This window comes from Mesoplodon mirus (genome assembly GCF_964341445.2).
Source record: "Mesoplodon mirus genome assembly, chromosome: 3".
NCBI classification, from domain to species: domain Eukaryota; kingdom Metazoa; phylum Chordata; class Mammalia; order Artiodactyla; family Ziphiidae; genus Mesoplodon; species Mesoplodon mirus.
The window spans coordinates 181,748,772-181,767,572 of record NC_138978.1 but is presented as its reverse complement, the minus strand read 5'-3'; the positions used below and the strand labels follow the sequence as shown (position 1 = coordinate 181,767,572).

The 18,801-nt window shown below is 39.6% G+C and overlaps 1 protein-coding gene across 1 annotated transcript in view; it reads right to left on the bottom strand.

Annotated features, from left to right (window-relative positions):
• Positions 1–5,148: 5,148 nt before the first annotated feature.
• Positions 5,149–18,801, bottom strand: part of EPRS1 (glutamyl-prolyl-tRNA synthetase 1) — a 66,413-nt gene continuing 52,760 nt past the window's right edge. Inside the window, exons 27-32 of the mRNA XM_082612079.1 lie at positions 18,071–18,268; positions 17,441–17,614; positions 12,983–13,143; positions 10,497–10,575; positions 5,613–5,677; positions 5,149–5,506 (exon numbers count right to left, since the gene is read on the bottom strand). Coding sequence (XP_082468205.1) covers positions 5,356–5,506; positions 5,613–5,677; positions 10,497–10,575; positions 12,983–13,143; positions 17,441–17,614; positions 18,071–18,268 — 828 coding nt within the window. The 3' untranslated portion in view covers positions 5,149–5,355. The remainder of the gene's footprint in view (positions 5,507–5,612; positions 5,678–10,496; positions 10,576–12,982; positions 13,144–17,440; positions 17,615–18,070; positions 18,269–18,801) is intronic.

Genomic DNA, 18,801 nt, shown 5'->3' with positions numbered 1-18,801 from the left:
ACAGCCACTATGGAGAACAGTATGGAGGTTCCTTAAATAACTACAAATAGAACTACCATACGACCCAGCAATCCCACTACTGGGCATATACCCTGAGAAAACCATAATTCAAAAAGAGTCATGTACCACAATGTTCAATGCAGCTCTATTTACAATAGCCAGGACATGGAAGCAACCTAAATGCCCACTGACAGACGAATGGATAAAGAAGATGTGGCACATATATACAATGGAATATTACTCAACCTTAAAAAAGAATGAAAGAATGCCGTTTGCAGCAACATGGATGGACCTAGAGATTATCATACTAAGTCAGAAAGAGAAAGATAAATAGCATATGGTATCACTTATATGTGGAATCTAAAATAAGACACAAATGAACATATCTATGAAACAGACATAGAGAACAGACTTGTGGTTGCCAAGGGGGAGGGGGAAGGGAAGTATTGGGAGTTTGGGATTAGCAGATGCAAACTATTATATATAGGATGGATAAACAACAAGGTCCTACTGTACAGCACAGGGGACTATATTCAATATCCTGGGATAAACCATTATGGAAAAGAATATGAAAAAGAGTATAACTGAGTCACTTTGCTGCACAACAGAAATTAACACAACATTGTAAATCATATACTATACTTCAATAAAATAAATTTTAAAAAAAGAAGACGGTTCGTCTGAAACAGCAGAGAAGGAGGATATACGGACATATGAGTGGGGTAGATGTGGTGGAGGGTTCTGGGGGTTCTGTTCATATTTTCTCTCTCTTAGTGAAATAGAAATCAAGATGATCAACCAAAAGTCAGAAGGGGGAAGTATGGAAAATCCCAGGAGAAAGAAGTTATGAAATAATTGTCCAGGAGAGTGGAGAAAATGAATGAATGAGGGAAATATAATCCGATTACCTATTTAGCACATATAAAGTAACCCCGATGTGAACATCGTCACCAGCCTGTTAAACCCCAAGCTCCTCACTCATTCAGCAGGTATTTCTCAATCACAAAATTTGGTTTTGGTGACATACTTAAAATATATTTGCAATACCCTTATTACATGAGACTTATTTAATAGGATCTGTTTATATCATTTCAGTACTATTGATGTTCCAAGCTCTTAAATCTTCCAGTAAAGTTGAACAAAGCCACTGGTTTAACATCACCTACTGAGCCATAGAAATGTGTTTGTATTTGTTATATGAAGCCTGATGGTGTGGCAGAATAGGGTAGTTTTATTTTCCAGCTGTTAACATCTCAAGTGTAGGGTAGTTCTCAGTGTGCTACTATCGGCAAGGATCATCTCATGACGTGTCAGTGTTACTGTCACTAGGCAATGGCCTCCTACCATTGCTCCATCTCCCTGTCCACTTGATTGCCTGATTTTCCATCTAAAATAGAACAACTTTGAGGAGATAAAGCCAAGAAAGGGAAAAAGCATGTTTGGTTTAACTCCCTACTGTCTGCTCTGGCCCTTTGTACAGAGTGAGCACTCAATTTATTAAAGAAATAAATGGCTAGCATTGTCTAGATGTAGTAAAAATGACAAAGGGCCAAAGATAAGTTTGCAAATAACAGGGTAGGGGTAGCTGTCTCCCCAAACTTTTGATGATCCAGACAGCTGCTGAACACCATAGTTATACGATAAATGACTAATATCAATATTTATAACTAAAATCAAATGTAAGTAGGGTGATATATCCACACTCTGTAGTCACAAGGCCTTGTTTCTGCTTGTCTTATGGAGGGTTCCACTGCTTCTGATCTTGAGACTCAAAGCCTCTCCAGTAGCAGCCAAATGAGTTGCTGTTAATGTCCAACTCTTATAAAGTCTTCATGTGACTTACTGGCATAATTAGGAACTGTTTTTTTTTTTTTGGTCTGTGCTGAGTCTTCGTTGCTGTGCGTGGGCTTTCTCTAGTTGTGGTGAGCAGGCGCTACTCTTCGTTGTGGTGCGCGGGCTACTCATTGCGGTGGCTTCTAGTTGTGGAGCACAGGCTCTAGGCATGCGGGCTTCAGTAGTTGCAGCACGTGGGCTCAGTAGTTGTGGCTCTCGGGCTCAGTAGTTGCGGCACATGGGCCCTAGAGCTAGAGGGCTTCAGTAGTTGCAGTGTGTGGGCTCCGTAGCTCCACAGCATGTGGAATCTTCCCGGACCAGGGATCAAACCCATGTCCCCTGCATTGGCAGGCGGAATCTTAACCACTGTGCCACCAGGGCAGTCCAGGAACTATTTCAAACACACTGTCATGGATAAACTAGAGATTGCTAACATGTGATCTATACCGGAAATCCCAGTGAGCAGAGCCAGTAGTAAATACACCTTGACTTGTAAAGTCAAGTAGTAAGTACACCTTGACTTTCTTTTTGCAAACCATGAACGCTAGGCACATAATTACTTTTGTGGCTGTCAGTTGGGTATCTAGTTAGTGGTTGTGGTCTGCAAGTAAAAAATGGTGATTATTTCTTAAAGGATATTGTTTGGAGTCAGGTTTATACACCCTCTTGAAAAGCACCATCACGCTTAAGGTGTCTCAAAGAGTTCTGATATTTTAGCTGAACCTCAATTTAAGAAAATAGACAATTTATCACATCTAGATTTGGGGTGAAGGACTCCTTCTTCAGCATAACTACTTACTGTAGCGTTCCTTTAAATAGTGGATTCCCTTAAAGGAGCAAAGGTCAAGCTTTTCTGTGATCAGCTCTACTTATCTGAAGCTTCAAAAAATAACCTGGGGATTTATCTTTGCGTCAGAGATGGCCACCTCCAAAATGGCCAGGGGCTAACAGAACAAAATGTGGTTATGAGTCTTGATCTACTTTTCAGGCTTTTGTCAGGGACTAGCTAAAAAAAACCCTTGTCCTTTAAAGCATTTGTTAGTTTGCAGAAAACCAAAAACCAAAAAAAAAAAAAAAAAAACAACCCCTAGGCACTAAGGTAGTAACAGTTAACTAGAGCTGTATACAAGGAGCAACTTCCAGGTGACCCTGCATCACTGCCATAACTAACATTAGCTGTTATTATGTGCTAGGTATTGTTCTGAGTACTTTATAAGGTAGAGTAACTATGACATAGATATTAGACTTCGTCTCCATTTTACATCTGAAGGAATAGGGAGCTTACACAGCTACTAAGGGCAGAAAAACAAGATAAAGCATCCTGAACTGCCAGAGATCAATAAGAAATACTGATTCTGAGTACAAAAGTGTGGCCCAGGTATTTATTTATCTCATTAAGCTAGGCAAATGAATATACATGCTCAAAACACTGATCTTGAAATCATGCTGTCTTTAATCTTTCATTTGACAATTTCTCACCAACTTAAGGATGGTTTTTGCTGTGTTCTCACACACAGCAGATACTCTGAAAGGCTTTGCATATGTTGCTCCTTCTGCCTGGAATGTTCTTCCTCTTCTACTTATTAAAATTCTACTCACCCTTCAAAACACAGCTCGAATTTCAAGTCCTCTTTTTGAAGCGTTGCCCTTTATTGGTATATTTATCACTACCAAGTGGGAAAGCATATTGGGGCAGGGCCCTGAAATAAGGAGCTATACCAAGTAGACTAGAAATGAGGGATAAACGGCATTTCAGGCAAAGGGCCAGAGGTGAGAAATAGCACATTGTTTTTAGGAAACCCCAAATGGTTAGGTTGCAAAGGACTCTGCTGGATTGGTTGAAAAGGAGACACGTAGGCTGAACCAGAATAGGCTAAAGGGTTTACATTTTATCCTGTTAGTGATTGATGGTGAGTCACGAAGGGATTTTAAGGGGAAGAAAAACATCTTAATAAACTGTACACTAGGAAAAAAACAACAACAAACCCTGTGGAAATGTGGAATCTGGCCTGGAGATGAAACTGGAGGCCAGTATAGTAATCAGCATAAGAGGAAACAGGCAAGAAGGCAATCCAGATCTGTGAAAGGGTGGACGCAAGAGACATCAGAGGTAATAGCCATTATGTTTTACAGCCAACTGAGTAGGGCTGCTACGGTGCTGGAGGGGCTGACTAGGAGGACTCTCGGGGTTCTGGTTTAGGTTACTGGGTCCATTTTGGTAACACTGATCTTTCAGGCAGGAAGCACTGCAGGAGGAACAGGTCTGGGAGTCGAGAGTGAAATGAGGTTTGAGACAGGCTGCCCTGAAGTGTTGATGAACACTCAAGAAAATCCAGTATGCAGTTGAAATAGAGGTCTAGAGGTCAGACTGGGAGATAAAAGTGTTGGAGTCATCATCCTACTCATGCAGGTTGAAACCATGGGGTGAGATGAGGCTGATCAGGGAGCATAAGAAGAGGACCAAGTATGGACACTGAGCACACTGATGTCTAAGGAGCAGGCCAAGGAAGGGAAAACAGCGGAAGACACATGACTGAGAAAAAGCAGCAGAAAGGGAGGAGGGCAAGTCATGGGAGTAATTTTAGTCAACAGGAGAAACGTGTTATAGCAGCAGAAGTGCAGCAGAGAGCTATGGTAAGACAAGGAACTAAGAAGTTAGCTTTGGGCAGGAGTGTGGCAGCGTGAGCTCTGTGAGAACAGTGGTGCGGTGGAGGCAGAAGCAGTGTGAGGAAGGACGCAAAACAGGAAGCAGAGAGGAGAGGAGGGTTGACCACTCTCTCAGAAAGCGTGACTGGGTTTTTTGTGTCTGTGTGTGGTACACGGGCTTCTCCCTATTGTGGCCTCTCCCGTTGGGGAGCACAGGCTCCGGACGCACAGGCTCAGCGGCCATGGCTCACGGGCCCAGCCGCTCCGCGGCATGTGGGATCTTCCCGGACCAGGGTGTGAACCCGTGTACCCTGCATGGGCAGGCGGACTCTCAACCACTGCGCCACCAGGGAAGCCCATGACTGGGTTTTTGAAGACCTCAGAGTAACTACGAGACACAAGAGGGAGAGAGGAGCTCAACAGAAATCGCTTTTGTTACATTCGTGGTTGTGTTTTGCTTTTTAATCAGAAAGATTTAGGGCAACTTCAAATTCAGTACCAGTTACGGAAAAGAGGTACTCCAACAGAGAAGAAACAAGAAACTGGTGGTTCAAGGTCTGAAACATGAGGGATACTTAGATCAGAGCAGTTATCTTCACCTCTTCATAGGAATTTCCCTGTAGCATAGAATTCAGGTATTTCAGAAACAAATGAATACATGGAACAGTATTAGTTCATGATATTTATTACTGGGGTTGTTTACAGAAAAGTCTCTTTTCCACTATTTAGGCATAAGAATAGATATTTTTCTCATGTAACCTCCTTTTAGATCCTTTATTTAAAAAAAAAATCATAAAACTGTCTATATCTGGGGAGATAATAGTATCAACTTTTTAAAAAGTGAAGAGGGTTCGAGATGGGGTTTTGTCTTATCCCTTAGTAACTACGACCAAACAAGGTGTAGAACTTGGCAGGGTTCTTGCCGCAGACGCACTGGGCTCCAGGCTGCAGCTCACAGAGTGGTCTGAAGGGGATGCAAAGGCTCTTAGCTCCCATCGATGGGGCACCAGGTTCAAGATCTTGATCCCTGAAATTAAAAACAAATAAGAATTCCATTCTTTTATGCCATACTTTTCTATTCTTTTCCACTGCAATACCTCACGGGTTTTATCTGTTACACGTAATTATCTTACCTGGCAGTGGTCTTTTTGATCCAATCTTCACAGTCAATTTCCCCACAGAATGGAATCTGAGCAATCTAATAAGGAAAAACGTTCACTGTTTACATTCTGTAGAAGGAACATTTGAGTTCTCTATTAAACCTATAAGCAAAAAGGATAGGTCTCCCAGTCTTTTTCAGGCCATGGTACTTTTGCAAACCTGCTAGCAACTCTGCTCAGAGGTACTTGAGATAACAAAGAATGTCTTTCACTATCTCAAACCCACACATCATATAACATCCGGATGTAACAAAGAATCTTTGCAATACACTTAAATGTCCAAATAAACCGGCAGCAACATAGTGCTGAAGAGAAGGAACAAAGGGTGAATTCGGAATCTTCTTCATTTCAAATCTGCACTGCTGCCTGCTCTACCTGGCCACGTGGTTACAAGGAGCATAGAGAGGAAAGGACAAATAGTAAACTGATTTTTAAGTTGTTGTTAAAATAACAATTAACAGGGGCTTCCCTGGTGGCGCAGTGGTTGAGAGTCCGCCTGCCGATGCAGGGGACACGGGTTCGTGCCCCGGTCCGGGAGGATCCCACATGCCACGGAGCAGCTGGGCCCGTGAGCCATGGCCGCTGAGCCTGCGCGTCCGGAGCCTGTGCTCCCCAACGGGAGAGGCCACAACAGTGAGAGGTTCACGTTATCATAAAAAAAAAACAAAACTAACAATCAAGTAAACCTCACTTTACACATCCTTATTAAAAAAACCGTGCTGTTTCTAACATGTTATAGGTAAGTGAATCATTTTTCAAGTCCAAGGGTATTTTAAAAGTCAAAAAAAGGGCTTCCCTGGTGGCGCAGTGGTTGAGAGTCCACCTGCCGATGCAGGGGACGCGGGTTCGTGCCCCCGTCCGGGAAGATCCCACATGCCGTGGAGCGGCTGGGCCCGTGAGCCATGGCCGCTGAGCCTGCGTGTCCAGAGCCTGTGCTCCGCAACGGGAGAGGCCACAACAGTGAGAGGCCCACGTACCACAAAAAAAAAAAAAGTCAAAAGTCATTTTGTATCAGAAACAAAAACCTCTCAAATTTTCTTTCATAGACCATATAGAATAATAGGCAGTGGGACTTCCCTGGTGGCGCAGCAGTTAAGACTCTGCGCTCCCAATGCAGGGGGCCCAGCCAGGTTCGATCCCTGGTCAGGGAACTAGATCCCACGTGCATGCCACAACTAAGAGTTCACATGCCACAACTAAGGAGCCTGTGTGCCTCAACTGAGGCTCTGGAGAACTGCAACTAACGAGCCCAGCTGCCACAACGAAGACCCAGCACAACCAAATAAATAAATAAATGTTAAAAAAAAAGAATAATAGGCAGAATCAAGAGACCTGGGATTTTATTCTAATTTTGAAATTCATTGCCTATATGAAAATCTCTAGCCCTGAGCTTTCTTTTGTAAAATGTGGATACTGGACTAGACAAGAATTAAGATTTCTCATAGCTGTGAATCTTAAATTTTTCATCGCATGTCTACCTCAAAATGAGGCTTGTCTGCAATAATAATTATGCATTAGTCCTATAAAAAATTCCTGTTAGTAGCAGAGAGATCAAAGACATGGATAATTCCCAAACATTAGAAATGCTAGTTTAAAAGCAACTAGAAGGTCATCCAGCTTCTTTGCCAACTTCCCATCAACTAGTCCCAGCCACACCTTCCATGCTCAAATCGAGTCCCTTCTGGAAACCCTGCCTTGCACTTGGGATTTAGTTAAACATTTTTCAAAAGGCTTCTCTAAGAAGTAAAGTAAAAGTAAATAGAGATGAGGACATTACAAAAAAACGAGTAATTCAACAGGAGAACGTTACTGCAGGGCAAGGAAGGGTTAGTTTTCTACATCTCTTGTGTTGATTAAGCAAAATATGTTAGCCTAATTCCCAAAGTTGATAAACTGTTATTTTGATGATGTGCATTAAGACAATAAAGAGGTGGTCAATTTCTAGGCATGGTGGGTGGGACGAATGGGTGAAGGGAAGGTGGAAAGGTTGGTAATAACAAGTATTTTGAAAAATTTTAGTATAGTCTTTAAAATATATACTTAAATTATATATTAACAATTATATAATTATTTTAAATATATAAATGCTTTAATTAAATATACAAATAATATAAAATTAGTAATTATTGGATATATAAATAATATAAAATTTAAATATAGAAATTGTTCAATGAAAACTGAAGCAAAAACAAATCTAGAGACATAAGAGCTGAAATCACAAAGTTACTTACCTGTATTGAAACTTGGTAAATCATTAGCACTTATACAAACAAAAAGCATGAAAAAACTGTACATTCATAAAAGAATTACAATTCATTCCAAAAGACAGAATAGGGGGAAAACTTTAATCAGTCTCTAATTATGTAATGATAAAAATATTAAGACAATTCCGAAGAATGTTTTTGAATAATAAATTTGGTTTCTCAGAAATCTTACTTTTGTTAACTCACAACACTTAAAGCTATTTTTTTATAACTTTCACAAAGTTTACAGTAAGTAGTCTTATTTTCTTTTCTCCAAGCAAAAAAAAAAATCACTAAGCCTTGAGAAAGTATTTCTAAAGTAATAGTTTTTAAAATTAAAATGGTGCAGCATGTGAACAAATTCAACGAAAGCTGTTATTAAATGTATTTGGACTCATAAATGATAATTTTATAAAGAAAAAAACATGTTTTAATTCTTTCTAGCTTCAAAGTGAAGTTTAGATGATATGACTTGAAATTCCTTTTCACTACACACGATTCATTAATATGAAAGGAGAACATGCATTTTGAGGCTATTTATTCAGCCATGGAAAGGTTTTTACCTTTTTGTCTTTTATTATTTCTACATCTGTTTTAAAAAGACACAATCTTTTATAATATATAATATCTTGAACTCTGCAGCCGAAAATGGTAATGACGAGAAATATTAATACTCAAAAAACATTGATCAATAGATTAATAATGAATGTCAACAGTAATAAGTATGTTACATATAAATGACATTTATTTTTCATTCAATTAAGATCATATCCCCTTGGAAAAATTTGCTAAAATCAAGTCCTATAAGTCAGACATAAAAAAAATGTTTTTCATTTATACCAACAGGGAAGAGTAGAAAATCAAACTCTCACCTACATTCAAGTTCTGAAGATCCCTTCCTCCTTCTCCCCTCCCAGTAAATCCAACTTTATATACAACAGCCTCAAAGCTTGCTTGATGGTCAGTCAACATACCTAAGCTGACCAACCATGAGGTGAGATGAGGGATGAAACTGACTACTGAATACAAGAAACAAAATCTGCTTTGGTCTCTACATGATCTTTGGACACACAACTAAAATACTATATTCTGGTTCAGGAGAGATGTTGAAATCTCTCCTGTAGCTTATCTAATATTAGAATAAAAGATATGATTCCACTAATATCTGCTGAGATTCATTTCTTTGAGAGCAATGGATTAACTGATACTCTATCCATTTATTAACTCTTATGCAATGTCTTTAAGACTGTACTGCAAAAGTGACTACCATGTTTCTATAATAAAGGAAATTTTAAAAGCCAATAATTAATGGAACAAAAAATTATAAAAAATAAATTAGAGTGAAAGAAAAAATATACACGGAATCAGATGGCTATCCATTCTCCAGGCAGAGGGCTAGAAGAAATAGAGATTAGAAGTATATAGTTTGAAGTCACATGGCAAATTATGGACACCAGAAAAGTGGAAGATTACAAGGGCAATAAACCAAGAATAATAGAAGGCTAAATACTGAAGAGTTATGATCTGAAGGGGATTTTGATACCATCTATTTTGTACTCATTTCACAGATTAGTAAACTGAGAGCCAGAGAGATTAACATTTTCTCAGCTCATGCAATAAGAGACATATTAGGAGGGAATGAACATAGCCAAGCAAAATTTTGTCTTATACCCTCAGCATGAATTAAAAAAAAAAAAAAGATACAGAGGAAAGTACATTAACACATTTTTGACCAGAGATGATTACGGCCACAGGCATTAGTTTCTGCAAAACTCCCCCAGTCGATAATGTGTTAAGCTGAATCAGAAGAGAAATCTAAATTCTAATACCAGGTCTGCTTCTGTATGGCTTGGGGTAATTTATTTAGACTCTGGTCCATGGTTTTCTCATTTATAACCTGGGGACACAGGACTGGCTGTATAATCAAACATGTGCATCAAAATACTAAAGTTCATAAGTGATTCATTCCAGGAATTAATAACTTTGCAAATCAAGACCTCTTCTTTATGAAAATTAAGTTTCGGCTGGCAACATCTGCATACACACAACACATAAAGCTGATAAAATCTTAAAGAGCCATTAGGGAAACCTGTGTAGTTTTAAGGAATCCAGAAGTACACACTCATTCTCAAAAACAGACTTAGAAATAAGTAATATGTTTCACTTATTACTCAGAAAGTTCAATTCAACTAAGATCTGGCTAAGTATGTATGCCCAGAGAATAGAAACGGGCCTTCCTTATTTTAGGAATCTGCACATTACATTTCTAAAACTAGAACAATGCTTACTTTAGGAACTTACATCAAACTGAGAAAACAAAATTTTTCAATAATAAAAATATTAGGGGTCATAATGAATTTTGTTCAGCCAGCGTAATGAGCATGAGAGAAAAACTCTTACGTAATCAGTTTACAGTGTTATCCAAAAATGATATAATGTTGTAATGCTGCAGGAAAGACAGTGGAAAACAAGAGTATGTAATGCTGAGTAATATATAATCCTTTTGTGTGACAGGCTTTGAAAAAGGAATTAACATCATGCATAAATTCAGTGAGTCTTAAAACACCATTTACTGAAATATGTTTATATTCAAAACTTTGCAGAAGTCTCTTACCTTCCCAGAATCAAGTTCCTTCTGAAAGTCCTCCATTGTATTAGCCACAACCATATGAGTCTTAAGGTCTTCAGAAGCCCTATCAAACAATTAGAAAAGAATACATATTTTTTCTTACTAATATGACCAAGTTTTTTTTTTAAATAGCATAATTTAATGAAAGAATAATAACCTGGAAGAGAGAAGAATTCAATATGAACCTCAACTCTGTCTCTAGCAGTGACATCCAGTAAATCTCAGTTAGCTCATCACTGCATAATCGTGAAAACTAAATGAATGGAGAATTTGCCAAGCACGCACAGGTAACAATTACTTTTGTAATCGCCATTAAATCTCTACTGATCAACATTCTAATTCCTGGCATTACCACTTATTACCTACAAGAGTCTGGGTTATTATTTAAACCTCTCTGGTCTTAGTTTTCCCTTCTGAAAAATTGGAAAAATATTCAAATCTAACTACCATATCAAATTGTTGTTAGAATCGAATACAAAGGCATGAAAATGTTTAAGAAAGGAAAAACACATAAATATACATTATTCGAGCTATTTTTCACATACTATGTAAATCTTCTGTAAGAACCTCAGGTTTCAGAAATGGGAATAAATATTATTCTCTTCCACACTCAAAGTCACACATTACATGAGGTGGTGACCAAGGAAGAGAAGGCATATTTTTCTTTTCTGAACCTCAGGGCTAGAAATGTATGGACCCTGGCAGCAACTGCTAGCTGTCCACCAAATCTGTTTCCTTTTCTTCCAACTTTTTTGCAGTGAGGTGGGCCCAAGTGACTAAGTTATAGCCAATGAGATGCAGAGGAAGGAACTCGCCACTTCCCAGGCTGAAGCCTTAAGGAGGGAAAAACATGCACCTTTAAAGCAACTTACATTAATAAATTTACTGAATAAAAATGTCAACAAAAACCCTTGCTTTTTAGTCACTAAAGCAGTGGTTTTCCAACCAAGGGTGTACATGTGTATCACAGAGAGAGCATTTTAACGTTACATAATGATAACCTGAAGGGATCTTTTTTAAAAAATAAATTTATTTATTTATTTTTGGCTGCATTGGGTCTTCATTGTTGCACGCGGGCTTTCTCTAGTTGCAGCGAGCCGGGCTACTCTTCGTTCCGGTACACAGACTTTTCATTGCAGTGGCTTCTCTTGTTGCGGAGCACAGGCTCTAGGTGCGTGGACTTCAGTAGTTGTGGCTCGCGGGCTCTAGAGCGCAGGCTCAGTAGTTGTGGCACACGGGCTTAGTTTCTCCATGGCATGTGGGATCTTCCCAGACCAGGGCTCGAACCTGTGTCCCCTGCATTGGCAGGTGGCTTCTTAACCACTGCGCCACCAGGGAAGCCCGACCTGAAGCTATCTTAAAACTAATGAGTCAGAATCTCCAGGTACGAGGCTCAGGTAAGTTTCTATTCCCAAAGCTCCCAGGTGATCCTGAGGAGACTCTCTGGAAAAGAACCTCTGCACTGAGAGCACTATGCGAACAGTAGCAACAAGGACAGGCAGACTTCTAATCTTTCGTCTCTGACAGTATCACCTGTTCTGCATTCAGATGAACTTCACGTGAATTATGAATTTGTAGGCCAAATAAATCCGTGAAGTAACCCTTCAAAAGATATATTATCACTCGCATTTTAGGGCAAGCAAGCCAAGAGAAGCAAAATCACTTGCCTAAAATCACATAAATAAGCACCAAAGCCAAGGCTAAAATTGGTTCACTCCTTAAATGCAAGATTTATTGAACATGAGTATGAATCAGGCACAAGGTATTAGAAGATAAACGAGTAAGATACAGGCACTACTCTCCCCTAGAAACTGAACCTGTATCTCCAGTGGCCATGGGCCTTCCTCTCTGCTTCAGGTGGGTAGGAAAGAAACCAGGGTGCCACACATATGCCACCAACCTTCTAGTACCTCTGCCTTGAGATCTGTGATTCTAAAAGTCCCCTCTCCAGAGGTCAGGGCAGCCCTGAGGTCTCCCCCTCACCTTTCACCCCCAACCCCAATCAGGAGGTTCTTAGCCTTGGTGACACATCATAATCACCTAGGGAGCGTTTAACACTCTAGGTGCCAGGCCCACTCTAGACCAGTTAAATTAACATCCCTTGGGGAGAGTCCCAGGCACAAGTATTTTGAAAAGCTTCCCAGGTGCTGCTAATGTGTATCCAACAGGTGAGAATCAATGCCTTTGTCCCTCAAATTTTATATATCATGAAAGCCTGGATCTAAAATTAACCCAAATTACTCCATGGGGCAGACAGTCCATCACTGCAAACTCAGTATGGAGCAGAAAGCATATAGAAAAGCATTCATAATACAAGTTAAAAAACACAAAGAGAAAGTCCAGTTAAGAACCATGAGAGTTCAGAGGGAAAGAGTACTTTCCACAGGGGCAGTCAAGGATTCCTTGGCATATATCTCAAAGGCTGAGCACAGTGTGAAGATGAGAGACACAAGCAACTCTAAGGAACTGACCGGGTGAACAGGTTAATATGGATGTCTTCCAAAATAGCGTGAAGTTTCGTCTCGGCCTCATTTTCAGCAACTGTCAGCTTTTCTCCAGTGTCCCGTCTGACAGCAACAAACTGACAGCTCTTCATATCACGTGGCCCAACTTCAAGTCTAATCGGAACTCCCTAGGAAAAAGGCAGTTAAACATAATACATGCATGTCTCCAATTGAATATATAGACTTACTCCATGGCTTTACTATAAATCATAAAAATCCAAAAAACAAAGACAGAAACAAACCACTTTAAAAAACTAGGTAATATTCCTGAGATATTACAGAAACCTCTTCCAATGAGAAGGCATAAACCTAAGGAAAGAAGGTACTTACTGCCCGAGTGGTTCTGAGCTAAGAGCTTAACGGGGAAACATGAGGGTGGTTGCAGTTGTCTAGCTCAGTGTTCCTAACTTCTCTCCCATAACGCACACACAGAAAATTACACTTGTAAGGCACATTGGGGTAAATACAGAAGGCTTCTTGAGGCTGAAGCCACCCCAAGCCACCTTGGTATATCCTTGACTCATTCATGGCACGTGGTGTGCTTTGGTTGGGAAGCCCTAGCTCTGGCTGCTCTAACCTGAGCATCAGAATCACTGAAGGGCTTGTCCAAGCACAGACTGCTGGCTCCACCACCCAAGTTTCTGATCACAGTAGGTCCAGCGAAGGGGCCTGAGAATTTATATTTCTAACAAGTTCTCAGGTGATGCTGAGACTGCTGGTCCTGGGATTTCACTTTGAGAAGCATTCCCCAGTAGTCTATGGTTTTTACAGAGGAGCTTAAGGACCGTATGCAAGTTTAAGCCTTGGGAATGTTCAATCCTTGTTAGTGCACATAAGGAGTCTGTTCTGAGTGGATTAAGGCCTAGGGAGACCTCAGTTTTAGGGCCTGGAACCTTACCTGACACACAGTAGGTTTTTAACAATTTTTTTTTTGACTGAATGATCCTCTAATCCTCTAATACTAAATGATCCTCTAAAACTACTTTGGGGTTTCTGAATTTAAATTAGGAAACTCTATATACGGTTTAGCTGATCGGCGGTCCCCCAAATCAACGTCAAAGGAAAAAATTTAAATGTTACTCTAGAAAAAATCACCCCTAGAGAAGACTGATTTTATAAACTATCGGGAACAAAATACTGTATACTATTACATTATTTTATTGTTTTCTTTATTCATGCAATGCATGCATGTGTAAGAAACAGTGTTAAGTGCAATGAGATTTAAAAGATGAATAAGAAAGAGATCCTGTCCTCAAGAAGCTTCATGTTTTGCACAGTAAATAAGGCATGCATACAAATAATAAAAATCAGTACAGAAAATCAAAAGTGAGAAACTATCCTCAGTTGGAAGAGAGAAGAAAAGTTACTGGAGGAGGCAAAGATTAATGAGTAGATTCATCAGAATTGAAGACCATTCTGTAAAATAACTGACCTATATTTACAGAAATGTCAATGCCATGAACGACAAAGGAAGGCTGAGGACCTACTTCTGATTAAAGGAAACTAAAAAGACGTGACAATAAAATGCAATAGAACTACATCCTGTACTGGAAAAGGGGAGAGCTGGGACAGCTCAGGGCAAGGTTTCGAAGCTGCAGCTGGGTGAAAAGGCAACTTCACAGGAGAAGAGCCTGGCACGGGGTGTCAGAGCCCATGAGGGATGAGGAGGGCATTCACGCAGGGGAGTGGGTGGCAACAGCAATGAGAGAGTGGAGGAACACAGGGGGACTGATCAAATAAACATACTAAGGACAAGTGGAGCTAGGTTTTTCACTGTCAGAGAAGAGAGTTAAAATACGGAATGGGAGAAAACTAGATTGGGTCATGTGGGTTTTGACTGGAATTGAAGGTATCAGTGTGAACTCATGGTTATCAAATTACATAGGTGGATACAGAAAAATAGATGTAAATACATGTGAGTATGTACGTACGTACGTGTGTGTGTGTGTGTGTGTGTGTGTGTACACACGCACACGCATTCCATAGCTCCATCTACTGAGAAGGCTTGGAAGCAGTAAGAGCTCAAAAGTGATGGGCACACCCGCACTAAATACCATTCTTTCCTAAAAAGAACCAGGGCTTCTTCGAGGTGTGGCTAATTGCAGAGTTGGGCGAGAGAGAGAGAACAAGATAAACCCTACAAGATCTTCTGCCAAAAAGCAAGGACGTGCTAAAGAATACAAAAGTTAGCCTTAAGGGATCCTACTGGTCCCACCGAAGACAAATTTGAGCATCAAAATAAATAATAATAGTAACAGATTATAACCCACTGAATAATCTCAGAAACCATGGGTCCATAAAAATTTTAATTAAGTAAAAAGCTAGTGAGGAATGTCAAGACCATGATAACTAAAGAAAAACTGAGGAACTATTCCAGACTAAAAGAGACTAAAGGGACATGATAACTATATGCAACACATAATTCTGAACTAGACCCTTCTGCTATGAAGGACGCGAGTTGGACAACTCACAAAACCTGAATGGGTCCTAGAATTCGATGGCAATAAGTCTCAATGTTAACATCCTGATTTTATAGGCTTTATTGTGATTATACAGGAGAACATGTTTGTAGAGTGATGGGGCATCACGGTAGCATCTTGTTTTCAAATGGTTCAGGCAGGAAAAAAATTTTTGTACTGTACTTCCTTTATTGTAAATTTGTGTTTGTTTCATGATAACAAATTTTATAACCCAAGTGGGAGAAACAGCACAAGCAAAGACACAGAGGTGGAAAAATAGACTGAGAAGAGAGAAAAGATCTATGAAAGGGGATAACGGAAAACAGAAGTGGAGAGATCATCTGAGGGCAAGTCGTACAAGAGGCATGTATTTTATTGGTAGTTTTTCTAAGTAACTAGTTATGAATTTACTTATAAGGGACTCCTGTTTTTCGTTTGTTTTTCAACAGCAATACAAAATTATCTTAATCATCCAATACAGTAAAAAAAAAAAAAAACAGTAGTTAATTCACTCATATTATTTTCCCCTTTCTATTTCCCATTTTCCCCTGTTTTCTAACGAAGAGTTATGGGAGTCAGTCGCTGGGTCCTCGTCTGGCAACCAAACCATACACCTCATTTATTAATCTGGGTGAGCCTCACAATACATACATCACACACACACACACACTTCACGAAGTGAATCACTATCGAATAACTATGAATCTAGATCTCCCAACTGTTTTCTTTCCTTGGAAATTCCTGGCCTTAAATGCACTAGCACTGATTTTCGCTAGCTAACGAACCCTCTTTCTCAGTGTTCTTTAATTTTCGGCATCAAGTTTAGAACTGAGGGACCTTGTTTTCTTTCCTAACTATTGTAGAGAAGGAAGCTGCAGCGGAGCCAAGTCACACTAAGATGCCTCCCCCACATAGGACAGGTTCACCAGGGTACGGCAAAGAAGAGGGACAGAGACAAAGTCAAGTCAGTCCGAGGCGGAGGACTGAGATGAAAGAGGAAGGGAAAGACGAGAGACACGGAAGTAAGTGTGGACGACTTTTGTTCTTCCCTTTCAGTCCAGCTAGTAGCAAGGAACAGGTTTCTTTTTGGTACCTCAGGCAAGTACAAATGGGTGTAGACAAGGTATTACTGCAAGCACACAACCACTATTTCAAAGTAAGTAAAAAAGACTGCAATTAAAGGGAAATTACAGGGAAACTATTCACCTTTAAAGTCTTCATTAAAGGTAGAAGAGTAATATATTTTTTCCTTCCTTAAAGGAAAAAATATATTACAAAAAGGAAAGCAATATCAATATAACTACTATTCTTCAGCAGAGAGATTTATCTTAGGGGCCATTTAAAACAAATAAGGGGATAAAGATTAGCACCTTTGGGAACCTGACACGTACACTGAACAATCCCAGTATTACTGAGCTTCCATATTTGAAAGATTGAAGCTGCAATGTCACTACACCTTCTTATCCACTGCCGGTAATATGAGTTTATAAGTTCCTGACTCCTAACTGCTAGTTCTAACAAGAGCCCCTGGTTCATCATAAGAAAAAAAGTTAAATCCCAGAAGTTTGAAAAATGGAATAAAGTATACAGATCATCTGTTAATGACAATGTGCAACAAATAAAAGTTACTATCAAAAACATTAAACCAGAATTTAGACTAGCCTTGAATATACAAAATAAAAATCAATAAACCGCTGTGAAACAATGTGGCGTGAAAAACCAAGTATGAAATTAACCTCTGATTAGCTGTAACAATGACAGCTAGTTGATGCCCATGCACCACTATTCTGATAGTCTTACTATTTAAATAACGTATTTATTTTATGAATTCTTGATATAAACATTTTAGTAACAACCATATGAGGTTTATTAACCATAATCAAGGTCTTCATGATCACTTTAATTCTAACGTAACAAAAATCCAAATTGGGAGCATGGGAGTAAAATATGCAACTGAAGAATTTACCTTGAGCTCCCAGTGATTGAACTTCCAACCTGGTGAATAGTTATCTCGCAAATCAGCTCTAACTCGAATATTAACACTGAGTAACCGCCTTCGATAATCATTGCATTTTGCAATCAGAGCATCTCTGTCTTCTTCAGAAAGTGCATTTGTAATGCCACAAGGAATAACCACCACCTAGAATCCAGCACAGTATCACAAATTTATACAAAGGAGCAGTATATGGAAGTAATGAAGTCACATCACCACATAGTATCCAGGAGTCAAAACCTCCTAGTGACTATAAGCCTTCACACAAATCAACTTGGATAGTTTCTAATTTACGCAGAATATCTAGCAACAATTTAATAGCTACATGTTGTTTGTCCATGCTAAATACATTTGTTTTTCATTTAACCTACTATAAACCATTATTCAAAAAATGATTTCTAAAACTTTTATAAAGTAGGTAAAAAAATTAAAAGAGTAAAAAACAGTAACACAAATAATATACATAGTTACACAATACCAAGGTCTAGACTGTATTCTACGTTCTGTATCAGCGAAATCTACCTGAATGACACTCAGAAGAAAAATCCCACTTTAAACTTTTCTTCGCTCAACATGGCTTGTAAACAGAAATACTTTCCTTACCTGAACACAGGCTACACGGGGTGGTAATACTAAGCCCATGTTGTCCCCATGAACCATGGTCATAACACCAATAGTTCGAGTTGTCAGGCCCCAGGAGTTCTGATAGGCAAATTGCTTCTCTCCTGGTGTCTTTGGGTCTTCAAAAATGATTTCAAACATTTTAGAAAAGTTCTGCCCTAAATGATGCGATGTTGCTCCCTAAAATAGAGAAGCACATCTTTTAATTTTGATAACCTAGTAATGCCTCTGAAAATAAGTACTGTAAGATCACATACCTGAAATGGCACTAGACTTGCTTTATCTTCCCTGATTTTTTATATTAAATAAGTTTTTAAAGCAATGCTGATACAACAAGGAGACGAAGGTTAGTCAAAAAATATATAGTAGCATACAGCTATGAGCAGCCCCTCTTATAGGAGTTACTTTATTTACAAAGGTTTTTTAAAAATCCACGCTTTGGGGCTTCCCTGGTGGTGCAGTGGTTGAGAGTCTGCCTGCCGATGCAGGGGACACGGGTTCGTGCCCCGGTCTGGGAAGATCCCACATGCCGCGGAGCGGCTGGGCCCGTGAGCCGTGGCCGCTGAGCCTGTGCGTCCGGAGCCTGTGCTCCGCAACGGGAGAGGCCACAGCAGTGAGAGGCCCGCGTACCACACACACACAAAAAATCCATGCTTTGGTAATTCAGGATATAAGCCTTGATTTAACTGACCTTGGAGATATACAGGGAATGG